The sequence below is a fragment of the Lemur catta genome, chromosome 16 (assembly GCF_020740605.2).
Source record: "Lemur catta isolate mLemCat1 chromosome 16, mLemCat1.pri, whole genome shotgun sequence".
NCBI classification, from domain to species: Eukaryota; Metazoa; Chordata; class Mammalia; order Primates; family Lemuridae; genus Lemur; species Lemur catta.
Window position 1 is genome coordinate 16,522,461 of NC_059143.1, and position 15,357 is coordinate 16,537,817.

Genomic DNA, 15,357 nt, shown 5'->3' on the forward strand with positions numbered 1-15,357 from the left:
CTGAGAGTGTGGTGAGCAGGCTGTGTGCGGCACCGCAGGGCAGCCCTGGGAAGCTGGAAGCCAGGAGGAAGTCGTGATGTCTGAAAGGGCTGGCTTTCAGGAAAAGGGGAAAAGTGTTAATCAAAGTGGTCAGTGGGTGAGGCCACAATGAAAACTGGTGCTTTTACCCCACAGTTTTGCCCAGTGTGGGGTAGGAACTGGTCCAGTGAGACCTGAGTAAGATTGGCATGGCCAGGTCACAGATGCCCAAGACCCCATATCAGCCTGAGTTCTGGCAAGAAACAGATGGTACATTCAAATTGGGATGACTGGAAGAAAGTTTAATAAAGAGACTATTTATAAAGCTGTGGCCTGGGTGTAGGAAGACTACAAAGAACAGTGCAGTACTGGCAGCTAGGAACAGCGGGGCTCTGGGACCAGCCGAGGCCTTGAAGGCACCAGGGGAAGACTCCCAGGCAGCAGAGAACGGGGGCACCCCTGCCAGACAGAACAGGGAGGGCACCGCGCTCCCTAAGGTCCCTTCCCTCCCACCCTCTGACTCCCGCCAACGTGCCATGGGCCAAACCCAATGGGAGGCCACTGGGGCCGTCCACATAGTTCATTCTCCAGGACACGGAACAAGATGGGTGTGGAGTGGATCTAGAGTTGCAAACCAAAGACATCCTGCCCCAGTGCCCCAGTGGGCAAGTTGGGACAATCGCTGCTATTAATATTTCACTCTTGGGCTGGTGGCAGATTTCACTTACCAAATTCGTGCAACAAAAGCTGGAAATGGAACACCGTATTTTCATGAAAACATTAAAGCTCCTTTGAAAACCTTTTTATTCAAATCCTAAAATCAAAATATGTCTGCTTACTCTCTCTCCTCATCTGAGGTCCTTCCTGTCCCCAGAGATGTGGAGAAGTCCTGCTGAGCACAGAGAAATTACTGCTTCTAGCTGGCAGGAAAGGGCTAAGTGGTGCCTGACAGTGGGCAGTAGTATCTATTGTTATTTCCCCTTCTAAATTGCCAACTAATGTATTTATGTTTGCAAAAGGTAATGAAAGGAAGGATAAGAGGCTGGGTGGAGGTTTTCATTTCTCAGTTTTCTCATCCTCGTAGAAAAAACATAACTCCCACGTCTGTGGCAACCCACTTGTGCTCTAAATTATCTCCATCTTTTCACGAAAGCAGTTGGTTTGAATTCTTCACCTCAATAGCATTTTTCTTCTTGTAATTTGCTAATTTGGATTCCCAGTGAAGTGTTTCTTTCTCTACTGTGGCTGCCTGCTGTTTTGTGCACGCAATTTCTTTCCTTTCTGACTTCCCCCAGTTATGTTTTTAAGTTCACAACAGTACCTTGGACATTTTGAAAAGGATAAAGTGGGCAAACACAGGAACAAGTAAATAAGCATCATAAAGGGAAATGTATTCACGGGGGGCTCTCAGGCCCACAGAGGGAATGGTGTGCTCTGGGCATGCAGATACCGGATGCACCCATACACTGTCTCTGCAGTCCACGTCCACCCGACCGCTGTTCAGCAGCAGCTTCAACAGGGCCAGGTTTCCTCTCCTTGCTGCCCAGAATGCAGCGTTGGCAAGTGGAGTTTCCTTCTGCAAGAACAAAACGAAACAGGATCTCAAAATCAACATTCATTAACATGACCACTTTTACGCAAATAGATAATACCATTCAAAACGGAGAATTTCCAGATGTGTTGTATCCTTTGAAAGATTGTTCCCCCAGCAATAGACGATTATAATATATATACTTGGTTACAGAATGTACTGTTTGATCCCAGACACCTGAACCACAATGTGGTTAACGGCAATGTTGTTAATACAGCACTATTAATAATCTATTTCTCACTAATGTTCTTACCTTCCTGCCACTGTTGTATCTTTGTTCACACAGTTTCCTTTTTACTTGAAATGAATTTTCCCTCACCTTTCAAGGCCAAGGTTCTTTTCAAACTCTATTTCCTCCCTGAAACATTCCAAGTCTCTTTTCACCTCTAAGCAGAGCAAAGTTTCTCCCAATTAACCTCCCAAAGGAGTCTATGCGTGTCCCCTTTTTTCCTGCGGGGTGGAGACAGAGCCTTGCTCTGTCACCCGGCTAGAGAGCAGTGGCATCATCTGCCCCTTTTTATGCCCTCGATGCTTTCTATCTGATTCCAGCTATCTGGGTAAATGGCTCCCTTTCCCCTCCACCTAATTTTCTTTGCTTCAGCTAGAACTGCCACAGGTTTCAGTTGAGAACAAGGAAATGTGGGCAGAGAATGCCACTATGTGTCCTTGCAGGGATCCTTCACTCCCCTGCTGGGTCATTTTAAAACTGCAAAGTTAGTGCTAGAGCCATACCTACGGAAGGCATAGAACTGGAAAACAGTCTTCCAAATGTGTGGCAGAGCTGACTGTAGTACAATTTCCTTCTCTCAAACAAATCGATTTGGATTTGTAGAGAACAGTCCAGGAGAAGGAGGACTGGCTTTGGGCCCGGACAGCTCTGGGTTTCAGCTGAGCCCGGGCAAGTGACTAGGCCCTTGGGAATCTCAGTTTCCTCCTGCTTAGATGGAGATCACAGCACTTGCCTTGAAGTTTATGATAAGGATTAAATGATGTACACTGATTGCCTTATACAGTGCCCAGCACAATATAAATGCTGACAAGTGATACTTTCCTTTCCTCTATCTACTTTTCTTTACAAAGTCAATCAATAGGCAAAGTTAAATTCATCTTTTTCTTTAAAAAAAAAAAAAAAAACCACCAAGTAAGGCAAAGTTAAATTCAGGGTACTGGTACCAATAAAGAATTTTGCTGGTTTCAGGATATTTTATAGCATTCACATTGTTTAAGAAAGGCACTTTTTTGGAGGGGTTCAAAATATCTACTGACCCAAAAGGCCTTGTATGCATTATGTATTTTAAATATGTTGATACTGTATTACTATTAAATGCAATGCTATACTAAGTTAAAAAGCAAACACCAACAATTCTAGCCGCTCAATGGAGCCATCTACAATGAAAGGACAGTGACAGCAGAGTGATGACAATATTGTTGGAGCCAGGATTGCATTTCAGAAGTCCTTCAGCACATAAGCTTGTGCTCTTGTGCATACTTGGATGAGAGAATGGCAAGGCACGGAGAGATAAGCAGATAGCAAACATACTTGGAATAGTTTCTGGCTCATTCGGGAGGGGAAAAAAAAATCACCTCAAATTCCAGATTAACAATTTGCCTTCCCTGAGGTGTAGATTTTACCGTCCTGGAGTTTTCAAGCCAAACTGCAACCACGGTGCTCAAACTAGTGTTGGTGCCTTGGCACCAGGCTGGGTGTAACTTGTTACAGCTGTTAGTAACTGGGTGGAACAATGTAACGGCAAGGCAGGTTTGACCTGTATAATAAATCAGCCGACAATGCCCTTTTCGCAAAGAGAACGCACAAGGCCAGAATGAAGTCTGGGATGGTGAATCAGGAAGAGAATTTAATATGCACCATGGAACAGCTCTGCTGGCTTTACCAGAAATGCAAACAAACACATGAGAGTGATAAATTGTAATTCGTTTTCAGTGACTTTGTTGTTTCACTTTAACCCCAAATACCTTTGAAAAACCAGTTGCAAACAGCAAGTGTCTGTTGTTATAAACAAGCGCTCCAGCCAGGCCCTTTCCTCCCTTTAAGATGGTCTTGGGGATGCTTCTCCTACTGAGCTACACATCCTGGTTTCCTATAAAGTTCTAGTAACTGAGCTTTGTGAAAAGGTATAAACACCTCATTTTCCCTCAGGGGCTTGATTTCCTGAGAGGTGGAGGCATGATAGAGTAGTTGATTTGAGGTAAGAAAGAGCAGGGTTCAAGCCCAAATCAGTTCCCAGCTCTGTGACTCGGGACAAGTTATTTAATAATAATACAGTTGCTCTGTTATGTGTTGTTGGAGGATTAAATGAGGCAATTCCCATTAATGCACTCAGATAGCATACACTCAAGTAGTGGTAGTTATAAATGCACAGCCCTCACAGCTCTTTAAAACACTTGTTCAGGCAAATTCATTTACTTGGTCACTAGCATGTGCTAGGAGTAGTGGCACTTGGCAGGGGCTGGGCCCACGATGACTTAGGGCCTCACAGGAAAATAAGTCACATCAACAGGCATCATAAGGTATGACAGGTGCGAGAGCAGGAATGCAGCTGCTTGTGGTGAGAACACGAGCCAGAGAATGGTCAATTCTACCTGAGAGGGCAGCTAGGAATGGTTTCAAAGGAAAGGAATTCTTCCTTTAATTTTTTTTCTTTTCTGCAGTCCATCGAGTGTGCAAGGAAAGGAATTCTTGAGAGGAGCTGTGAAAGATGAGTAGGGGCCTAGGCAGACAAGGGATGCTGAGCATTCCAGGCAGAGAAGGTGGTGAAGCAAAGACGTGGAGGCTTGCCACAGTGTTCTGGGGGGCATCACTGGCTCGGCAGGGTCGGGGAGAGAGGGCAAGCGCTGATGCAGGGCAGGTGGTCAGGGGCAGATTCCAGAGGCTCTGCTGTCCGTGCTACTGAGTTTGGACTTCATCCTGGTGGGTGCTAGACAGTCCAGGAAGCATTTGAAGGTGGGGAGATACTATCTGTTTTGCATTTCAGCAAAGAGCCTGTGGCAGCATCAGGGAGAAGAATGGAGGTCTGGTGACAGACAGAGCTGGTATCTCCAAGGGTTAGGAGACTACTGCACAGATGGGGCAAGACACGGTAAAGGCCTGAGCTGAGGCAGCAACGGCGGAAATGAGAGGATGGGACAGACTGGAGACATTTTAAGGAGCTAGACTGAATAGTCTTGGTCTGTGACTGTATGTGCAGGAGAGGAGGGAAAAGGAGAGTGGCCTGATTCCCAGGTTTCTGGCTCAAGTGCCTGGTTGATTGTGGCGCCATTCAGGAAAGTGGGCAACACCATACGAAGCACAGGTTTTGGGGGGGGAAATGACGAGTTCACCTTTGAATATGCTGAGTTTCAAGTGCCTGTAGGACATTTAGGCAGAAATGTGTAGCAAAGAAATGGGTAAGTGCTCCTGTCACGCTGTGGCTGACACATTTATTGGAGGTCAGGAATCTTGAACTAATGCTTATTAAGTGCTTACTCTGTTCCATGCGATATATCCTCTCTGCATACTGGCTCTTTAACCTTCATCATAGCTCAGTGAAGTGGGCACTATGACTGTCCCATTATACAGAGGAGTAAGAAATGGCAAGCCACACTGCAGGGCCAGGCAGTGTGTTGCTTGAGGCTGCTCTTTTGACTACCAATCACACTGGTCTGCTTCCTGAGAAATTCTTCTTCTACAGACAGCAAGAAATAAGGCAGCAATGACCCCAGTGACCTCCTTCCTATCCTCCACCCCAAGCTCTTCCCCAGCCAAGATGGAAAGTCCCCAGACTCTCCTGTTTGGGGTCTACACACATCCCATTACCTGGATAACTTCCAAATCTCTGGGTACAATATGCACATAATCATACTAATACATGGTGTGGAGTGAGACAGGGGCAAGGCCTTTAGCCTTTAAGGGAGATCATGCAAGTGAAACTGCTTTACACAAACTGTAAAGCACTGTACCAAGCCTGCTATTATTATTTAACCTCTTTCTTGATTTTGCTGATCTCAACAATAAGGTCAGTGAGCCTCCCTCAGGCTTGCTGGTTGCTACTTTATGAGTAACAGCAACAAGAGCAACAAGAACTAAGGTTGGGATCTAGCTCTACATTAGGCAGTGCACTAATCATTTTAACTGCTTTAACTCAATTCCCAAAACAACCCCATGAGGTAGGTACAATCACACCCCGTATAATGATGTTTTGGTCAACAACAGACTGCATATATGACGGTGGTCCCATTAAGGTTTTTTTAAAATAAACTTTTAATTGACATATATAAAATACATACAAAATAGTATACAAATAACAAGTGCATTGCTTGATGAATTTCCACAAAGCCTTCACACTTAAATACACTAGACTGCATCTCTAAAAAATAAAGACATTTGTGTAGCCATAATACCAAGAAATCCAATTTTAGAACAATATTTCTGGGACAATGAGGTGATGAGAGGAGGTGTCTTGTCCGACTCTTGGTCCAATATATATTTAACTTTCAATGACTTCTCATTCTTTGCCCTGTTGTTTGTTAAGGAAGGAGTGGGAGAAGAAAAAATTTAGTTTTTTAATATTACTTTTCTTAATTACTTGGATCATATTGCCAGACTGAGGGCTCAATAAAGAACTAGGTTTCAGGTAAGAATAAAAGTCAGTTGTTATTATAAGATTATAGCACAGTATTTTTACTGTACCCTTTCCATGTTTAGGTATGTTTACATACACAAATACCATTGTGTTACAGTTGCCTACAGTATTCAGTGCAGTAACACACTCACTGTACAGGCTTATGGCCTGGGAGCAGTCGGCTATACCATGTACCCTAGATGAGGAGTAGGCTGTGCCATGTAGGCCTCTGTAAGTAACCTTTATGATGTTCGCATAATGACAAAATTGCCTAACAACACATTTCTCAGAACCTACCCCCATCATTAAGTGACACATGACAATATTATAATTATTCCCATTTTTAAGATGAGGAAACTGAGGACAGAAGTGAATTACTCAAGGTTAAGCAGTTAGGATCTTGGCTCATCCAAGTAACAGAGCCAGGATTCAAACCCAAGTCTTTGGATCCAGAGTCCAAGATCTTATATCTTACGTTTTGTGAGAAAAATTGAGTGTAAACCTCCACATTGGCCATATTTTCTTCTCTCTCTAATCCCTCCCGCCCCCACTTTACTGCCAGCATTTTGCCCAATACACTGCTCATCAGCACGCTACTAGAAATTGTACAGGAAGGAAGGAGGGAGGAAACAAGAAGGGAAATTGTTACTGGTACAGAACTGGAATTCTGATGAAAAGCTAAGAGGACATAGAGATTTAAACTATTAGTTTATAAAAAGGTTTAGTGTAATGTGGACTTCAATTGTGCATTCCAATCAAGAGAGTATTAGCTTTATCCAATAATGAATTTCTGTGATATTAGAGGCTACATAGAGATACAATGATGGCTTAAGAAGCCATGTGTAGAAGGATGTTTTTGAAATATCACTGGCTATTCTAATTCATTTTCCCACGTTGTGCAAATATTTGAAATTTTCAGAATGTTTAATTAGCATTAAGTCTAAATACTGTATTGTCAGTATCATTACACTTCCATAAGTGATAGAAAACTGAAGAGAAAAAGTGATTTGCCCCGGGCATTCTCCCTTAGAGGTAAGCTCATACAACACTGGCATTTTCAAATTCAGAACTCAAGATCATGTTTAAACTTTGTTTAAAACATATGCATCTAGAATAGGCAAATCTATAGAGATAAAAAGTAGATTAACAGTTCTTTAAAGCTGGCAGGTTTTGGGGTAAATATTAATATGCCTGCTAATGGGTTGAGGTTTCTTTTGGGGGTAATTAAAAGGTTCTAAAATTTTTTTATTTTTTAAATTTTTTTAGAGACAAGGTCTTGCTCTGTTGCCCAGGCTAGGGTGCAATGGAGTGATCACAGCTAACTGCAAACCTTGAACTCTTGGGTTTAAGCGAACATTTGGCCTTGGCTTCCCAAAGTGCTGGGATTACAGGTGTGAGTCACCGTGCCCGGCCCAGGTTCTAAAATTGATTGTGCTGATGGTTGCACAACTCTGTGAATTTACTGCAAACCACTGAAATGAATACTTTAAATGCATGAATTATATGGTATGTGAGCTGTATCTTAAAGTTGTGAAGAAAACATACAGTTTTGTCAATTTATTTTCCTGTGGTTCATCCAAATAATTTAAGCTGATTGGTGAACTGTGATAATTGAACCATGAGATAATTTACATACTCTCACAACAAGGATGATGCGTACAGGTTCTCGTACTTCTGGCCCAGGAGGAACTGGTTTCTATCACTAAAATGAAACATGGTATTGAGATGCTTTGGCTTCTTGGGTAAGATATGGGAGAATAAACACCCAGATATTTTTGATTATCTAGCTATGGATATCTCATCTAAAATGGTAGCCTCCCCCACCTCCAACTGTGTTAGGACTAAAAAAACTAGGCTTTTGGCACCTTCAGCCTTAGAGAACAAGTCCCAGGTAGTTGAAGTAGCTGTTACAAAGTCAAAAGTCAATGTACAGAAATCCATGAACTTTATTCCACAAAAAAGGCTCAGACCTGCACTCTGAGTTTGCTTTTACTTTAAAAAAATAATTCTAACAAGTATGTGTCTGTTTTCCCAACCAGAAAAAATTAGGAGTGGCCAATTGTTAAAGGAAGTTTGCCTGAGGCAAACCAGTGAGAAGTGACTACTAACAGCATGATGGAAAAACCACAGAAAGTAGATGCAAGGGGTCCCTGTGGTTCAGATGCAAATAGCCCTACAGACAGTGATTCTCGAGCAGGGCCTAAATTGTGATTTATAATGCTCTGTTTATTCTCCTACAGACTTGTCCAACAAGGCCGGGCCCTGTTACACACAGGCTTCAGAGGTCCACAGCCTAGGGCCCATGAGCCTTTCATCAGCCTATGAAAATGAAAGAGTTAATCTATGGCTCCCAAATCAAAGTTAGTAAATATTCAATTAAATAGCTACCAAACATAACATCTTGTCAACTTATTAATTGCTAAATTTGGTATTCACAAAATATTGATGACACATGAAAATAATTTATCATCTAAGTTATTCATAGCTAAATAGTTTTAGAAGAAATATTATAAAATCCTTTCAACAATTTTGCAATAAAAATTTTGCAATGAAAAGTCTGTCTTGGCCAGGCACAGTGGTTCACGCCTGTAATCCTAGCACTCTGGGAGGCCGAAGCGGGAAGATCAGTTGAGGTCAGGAGTTCAAGACCATCCTGAACAACACAGGGAGACTCTGTCTCTACAAAAAATAAAAAATTAGCCAGGCATGGTAGTGCATGCCTGTAGTCCTAGCTACTCAGGAGTCTGAGGTTGGAGGACTGCTTGAGCCCAGAAGTTTGAGGTTACAGTGAGCCACTGTACTTGCCACTGCACTCTAGCACTCTTGCACTGCACTCTGTTGCACCCTGGCAACAGAGTGAGGCCCTGTCTCTAAAAAAAAAAAAAAAAAAAAAGTCTTCCTTATTATTGTGAGCTATGGGGCTATGGGTGCATTTTAATATGCTTGATATGATGTGAGGTGAATGAAAGAATGTTGCTAAGGCAAGTCTTAGACTGGCATGGGGCTCTGCTTCCCTCCCCCAAACCTTACTCTTTCATGGTAAATCAACTACTCTTCATCCTTAACCTGGCACAGAGCACTCCTCCTCTTTCCCAGCCTCAGCCTCCCCAGCATCCCTTCCTGGTGGGGGCAGGGCCTTCTCCCACACCAGCACTGTGGAGGGAATGGGCCCACCTGGCTTCCAGGCCACTGCCCCTCCATTCAGGTGTACAAATCTCTGCTCCTTCAGGATGCAGACTATCCTACCTTCTCATCCTCCACCTTCCCTAACAGTTGTCACCTCCTGATCATTCTTCCTTATTCACTGAAAATTCTGGCACCTGGCTTGGCAGATTCCTTTCTACCCACCCCAATGATGACCTCATTCTGGATTTTGCTTTATAAAAAATATCAACACTTGACCTCATCTCCTTTCCTTTTACCCCATTCCCCTGAGACGTTTCCCCCGCACTGTTCTAGCTAATCCCTTCAGCTAGAGAAGCGCTGCTCAGGCTCACTGTCCTTTCACTCTGGAGAAATTCAGTCACTGACTCAGCTCAATCATTCCCGCTACCCCCAAGCCCTCTCAACACTCCCTATCATCATTTAAAAATACCTTTTTATTGAGATATAATCCACATATATAAAATCCATCCCTTCAAAGCACATAATCCAGTGGCTTTTGGTATATTCATAAGGTTGTGCAGCCATAACATGATCTTCCAGAACATTTTTATCACTCCAAAAACTCCGTACCCATTAACAATGGCTCACCATCCCCTCCTCCTCCCCAGCCCCTGGCAACCACTAATCTACTTTCTATCTCTATGGATTTGCCTATTTTGGACATTTTATTTAAGTGGAATCATACAATATGTGGCCTATTGTGTCTGGCTCCCTTCATTAACATAATGTTTTCAAGGTTCATCTACATTATAGCATTTATTAGTGCTTTATTCCTTTTTTACAGCTGAATGATATTCCGTGGTATGGATATACTATGTTACGAAATGAATGTTTGTGTTCCCCTCAAAATTCATATGTTGAAGCCCTACACACCAATGTCTTGAGGGCAGATCTCTGCCTAAGGTGGTCCAGAAAGCAGGGCCACACTCCAGTGAGTCCCAACGACAGAGCATTGAGCCAATGAGAATTATTCTTGAGCCTTAAGATCTAATGGTATTTACCTTGCTACGTGTTGGACTTGCTTGGGACCCATCACCTCTTTCTTCTTTCCAATTTTGCCCTTTGGAATAGAAATGTCTATCTCCTATGCCTATCCCACCATTGTATTTTGGAAACACATAACTTGTTTTTGATTAGATTTCACAGGCTCACAGCTTAGATCGGAATTTGCCTCAGGATGAATGGTACCTTGTGTCTCACCCATATCTGATCTAGATGACATTTCGATGAGACTTTGCACTTTAGACTTTAGAGTTGATGCTGGAACAAGTTAAGACTTTTGGGGCTGTTGGGATGGAAGGAATATATTTTGCGTGAAAGAAGGCATGTAAGGAGGCCAGGGGCAGAATGTTATGGATTGAATGTCTGTGTCTTCTGCACCCCCCAAATGCATATGTTGAATCCCTAACCTCCAATATGATGGTATCAGGAGGGAGGGTCTTTGGAAATTAATTAGGTTTAGATGATGTCCATGAAAGTGGAACCCCCAAGATGGAATTAGTGCCCTTATAAGAAGAGGATGAGACACCAGATCTTTCTTTCTCCTTCATGTAAGGAAACAAGGAGCAGGTGGCCAACTGCAAGCCAGGAAAAGGGCCCTTTCCAGATACCGAATCTTCTGGCACCTTGATCTTGGACTTCCCAGCCTCTAGAACTGTTGAGAAACAAATATCTGTTGATTAAGTCTCTCAATCTATGATATTTACAATGCATAACACATTTTGTTTATCATCAGTTGATGGACATTGGGATTGTTTCTACTTTCTATTATAATATTGCTATGAATATTTGTGTACAAATTTTTGTGAGAATGTATGGTTTCATTTCTCTTGGGCATATATCTAGGAGTGGAATTGCTGGGTCATAAGGTAACTCTATTTAACTTTTTGAAGAAAGACTATTGCTATCAGCAATATACAATTGCTCCAATTTTTCCACATCCTTGCCAACACTTGTCATTGTCTGTCTTGTTGATTGAAGTCATCCTGGTGGGTATAAAGTGGTATCTCATTATGTTTTTGATTTGCATTTCCCTGATGGCTAAAGATGTTGAACATTTTTTCAGGTACATACTGGCCATTTGTACATCTTCTTAGGAGAAATGTCTATTCAGATCCTTTTCCTATTTAAAATTGAGTTATTTGTCTTTTTATTGTTGAAGTATCTACCATCATTTAAAGATGTGTAAGACTCTGCCATTTTACTTTATCTATTTACTTATTAACACATTGACTGCCACACAAAAAAATCAGAAACTTTTCCTTGGGGCCACAGTGTTTTATTGTGAAAATGGGATAAAAACTTTGAGTGTAATTTAAAGGTAAACATAAATATAAAAATGAAATTTGACTTCTATTAATTTAATCCACATTTTTAGAATTAAATTGTCAGTATTAACTGTAACAATAAGAAGATCAACAAGTAAGATTTTATATATGGCTCTGGGGTCAAAACTAGAGTGAGTTAAATGGCAGTTAATGTGTTAAGCTATTTTTTAGAGGCAGGATTTTACTCAGTCACCCAGGTTGGAGTGCAGTGGTATGATCACAGCCCACTATAACCTCAAACTCCTGGGCTCAAGCAATTTTCCTGCCTCAGTCTCCCAGGTAGCTAGCATCACAGGTGTGTGCCACCATGTCCAGCTAAGTTTTACAATTTTTATAGAGATGGGGTCTCACTATGTTGCCCAGGCTGGTCTTGAACTCCTGGCCTCAAGCGATTCTCCTGCCTTGGCCTCCCAAAGTGCTGGGATTCAAGTCTCTATTGTTTTAAAACAAACAAACGCATGGTCAATTCCAGATCTCTGCTGTAGCCACTGCCTTTTTAAAAAAACCCTTTTCTTTCAGAATTTCCCATTTTCTTAAAAGAGTTCTCTGCACTTGTGGATTGCATACACTGTCTTTTCAAGCTATTGTACTCTAGCTCCTGAACCTAACACTTCACTGACACTGCTCTCGACACGGTCACCAGTGGCTGTTCTGTTACTAAATCCAACAAAGGACTTTTCGATTCTTGTTTGATTTCCCGGTGGTATTTAACACCACGGCCCTCTTCATCTCCGTGGAAATACTGGAGATTCTTGGCATAAGTGACAGCATACGCTTCTGGGTTTTCTCATACTTCTTTGAATGTTCCTTCTCTGTTTTTTCAGTGGGTTTCTCTTATTCTGTTAATTCTTAAATATTGGACATTTCATTCTTAAATCTGATTTGTCCTCAGTTCCCTTATTTTACACCTTTACATGGTCCCACTGGGCAGTCACATTCATTCCATGGGTTCACTTATCACTTAAGGGCGTGGACTCCTAACTCTCAGCTCTATCTGCTGCCTAGACTTCCCTCTTGGGTTCCCAGTTTGTATATCTGTCTAATCGGCACCACTGGCTGGATTCCTATCCATCCTGAAACTTGTCCCAAACCAAACGTTTTAATTGTCACCCCTCTTGCCTTCCCTACTCAGTTATAACTCCGATCACTGAATTCTGTTGATTAAAAAATTTTTAAGTTATTCACTTTTGTCTACTATCATCACCACCTATGCCTTGGTCCAGTACTCTTTCTTTTTCTTTCTTTCTCTCTTTTTTCTTTTCTCTTTTCTTTTCTTTTCTTCTCTCGCTTTCTTTCTTTCTTTTTGAGACACGGTCTCCCTCTGTTGCCTGGGCTAGAGTACAGTGGCATCATCATAGCTCACTCCAGCCTTGAACTCCTGGGCTCAAGTGATCCTCCTGCCTCAGCCTCTGAAGTAGCTGGGACTACAGGTGCTTGCCACCAGGTCCTGCTAATTTTTCCACTTTTTGTAGATGGGATCTCACTATGTTGCTCAGGCTGCTCTCGGAACTCCTGGTCTGGAACTCCTGGGCTCAAGCTATCCTCCCACCTCAGCCTTCGGAAGAGCCAAGAGTACAGACGTGAGCCATGGCGCTTGGCCTAAGTACTATTTCTTAACAAAATGACTACAACATCCTCCTGACTGGTCTCCCAGCGTCATCCTCTTCTCCAAACTGTAGCCAAGGGTCTTTCTAACTTGCACATCTCGTCATGCCATTCCTCTGCTTACGTGAGCACTAGGATTAGGTGGCTTGGGAGTCGCACACACGGGATTCAGTCTTAACACCATTAATTTACTGGCTGCGAGCCGAGGGGGAATTAACTGTTCTATGCCTTAGTTTTCTCATTTCTTAAAAAAAGTAGGGCCACGAAGAGCACCAACACAGAGGCTTTCCGGAGGATTCACACCACGCACTCGATGCCCTTGGCGCATAGTCGGGCACATTTTAACCGCTCGGTACATTTTAACTGTTATTTTTATCAAAACCTTTCAATCGAGGCAAATCAATTAACCTCACTTTCATCCTAAAATGTGGGTATTAAATCGAATGACTTAATAAACTCTTTTAAGACGAGACTCTTTTGGACACTGAAGCCTGGGAATCAACTGCAGCTCCACTCTGCTGGTCGCTCAGTTTCAGTGTCCAGAAAAAGTCCTCCGGAGACGGGGCAGCTGCGGGTGCCGCCGGCTTTCCCGAAACAGGACGCAGAGGGACAAGCTCGGGGAATCCTGCGGCTGCAGGAAAGCGCTGACCGCGGCTTCTTCCCCGCCCCCGCCTGTTACCCCCGGCGACAGTCCCCGCCGCCAGGTCGCGGGGACAGGCTCACCAGACCCGCAGCCGTAAGTGCGGAAAGCCTTTCAGGTGAAGCAGAAACAAGCAAACCACAAAGCCACAGGACGCATCTCAGCCCCGTCGCTTCCCCCTTCGTCCGGCCCGCGGCCGGGGGCGGGGGACGGTGTGCGACGCCGCACCCCACCCTGCGGGCCCCGCCGCAGCGGGTCAGCGCCCGAGCCTGGGCCCCCGCCCGGAGCCCGCGGCGCTTACCTTGAAGGACATCTTGCACATGTCCGCGGCCACCCCCGGACGCCTGGTCCTCCCGGGCTCTCCCGTCTCCCGCCGCGTTCCGCAGAGGGGCGGCCTCCGCGGCGCCGCGCGCTCCCCGCCGCCCGGCCGGCAGCCGCCGCCGCCGCCGCAGACAGGGCCGGGCTGGCGATGCGCCCGGTCAGCCGGCTCCGGGCCGGGGTGCGCTCCGCTCGCGCGCGCGCACCGCCGAGGTGGCCGCCGGCACGCGTCGTACTGCGCGCGCACACGCCCGCGCACGCGCGCACACGCCAAACTCGCGCGCTCAGTGCGCCCCGTGCACACTCTGCGCTCCGCACGCACAAAGCTCTCCACACGCGCGTCCACACACCCGCTTATACACACACACTCTCCAAACTCCACACACACACAGGTTCCACACACCCACTCCCACACACACACACACAGGTTCCACACACCCACTTACACACACACACACACACACACACTCCAAACTCCACACACACACACAGGTTCCACACACCCACTTACACACACACACACACACACTCCAAACTACACACACACACAGGTTCCACACACCCACTTACACACACACACACACACACACACACTCTCCAAACTCCACACACACACAGGTTCCACACACCCACTTACACACACACACACACACACTCCAAACTACACACACACACAGGTTCCACACACCCACTTACACACACACACACACACACACACACTCTCCAAACTCCACACACACACAGGTTCCACACACCCACTTACACACACACTCCAAACTCCACACACACACAGGTTCCACACACCCACTCCCACACACACACACAGGTTCCACACACCCACTTACACACACACACACACTCTCCAAACTCCACACACACACAGGTTCCACACACCCACTCCCACACACACACACGCTCTCCAAACTCCACACACACACAGGTTCCACACACCCACTCCCACACACACACACACACACACACACACTCTCCAAACTCCACACACACACAGGTTCCACACACCCACTTACACACACTCTCCAAACTCCACACACACACAGGTTCCACACACCCACT

General features: G+C 44.5%; 1 protein-coding gene across 4 annotated transcripts in view; it reads right to left on the reverse strand.

Moving 5' to 3' along the window:
- The window catches only part of ANKRD29 (ankyrin repeat domain 29), a 48,229-nt gene extending 33,825 nt beyond the window's left edge, over window positions 1–14,404 (reverse strand). For 2 of the 4 annotated variants that reach the window (XM_045527555.1, XM_045527553.1), the window contains exons 1-2: window positions 14,267–14,404; window positions 1,484–1,594 (exon numbers count right to left, since the gene is read on the reverse strand). In XM_045527555.1, coding sequence (XP_045383511.1) covers window positions 1,484–1,594; window positions 14,267–14,287 — 132 coding nt within the window. In that variant the 5' untranslated portion in view covers window positions 14,288–14,404. Of the gene's footprint in view, window positions 1–1,468; window positions 1,595–14,266 lie in introns of all 4 variants that reach the window. The other 2 variants (XM_045527554.1, XM_045527552.1) reach the window with 1 other exon arrangement.
- Between the last annotated feature and the right edge of the window lie 953 nt (window positions 14,405–15,357).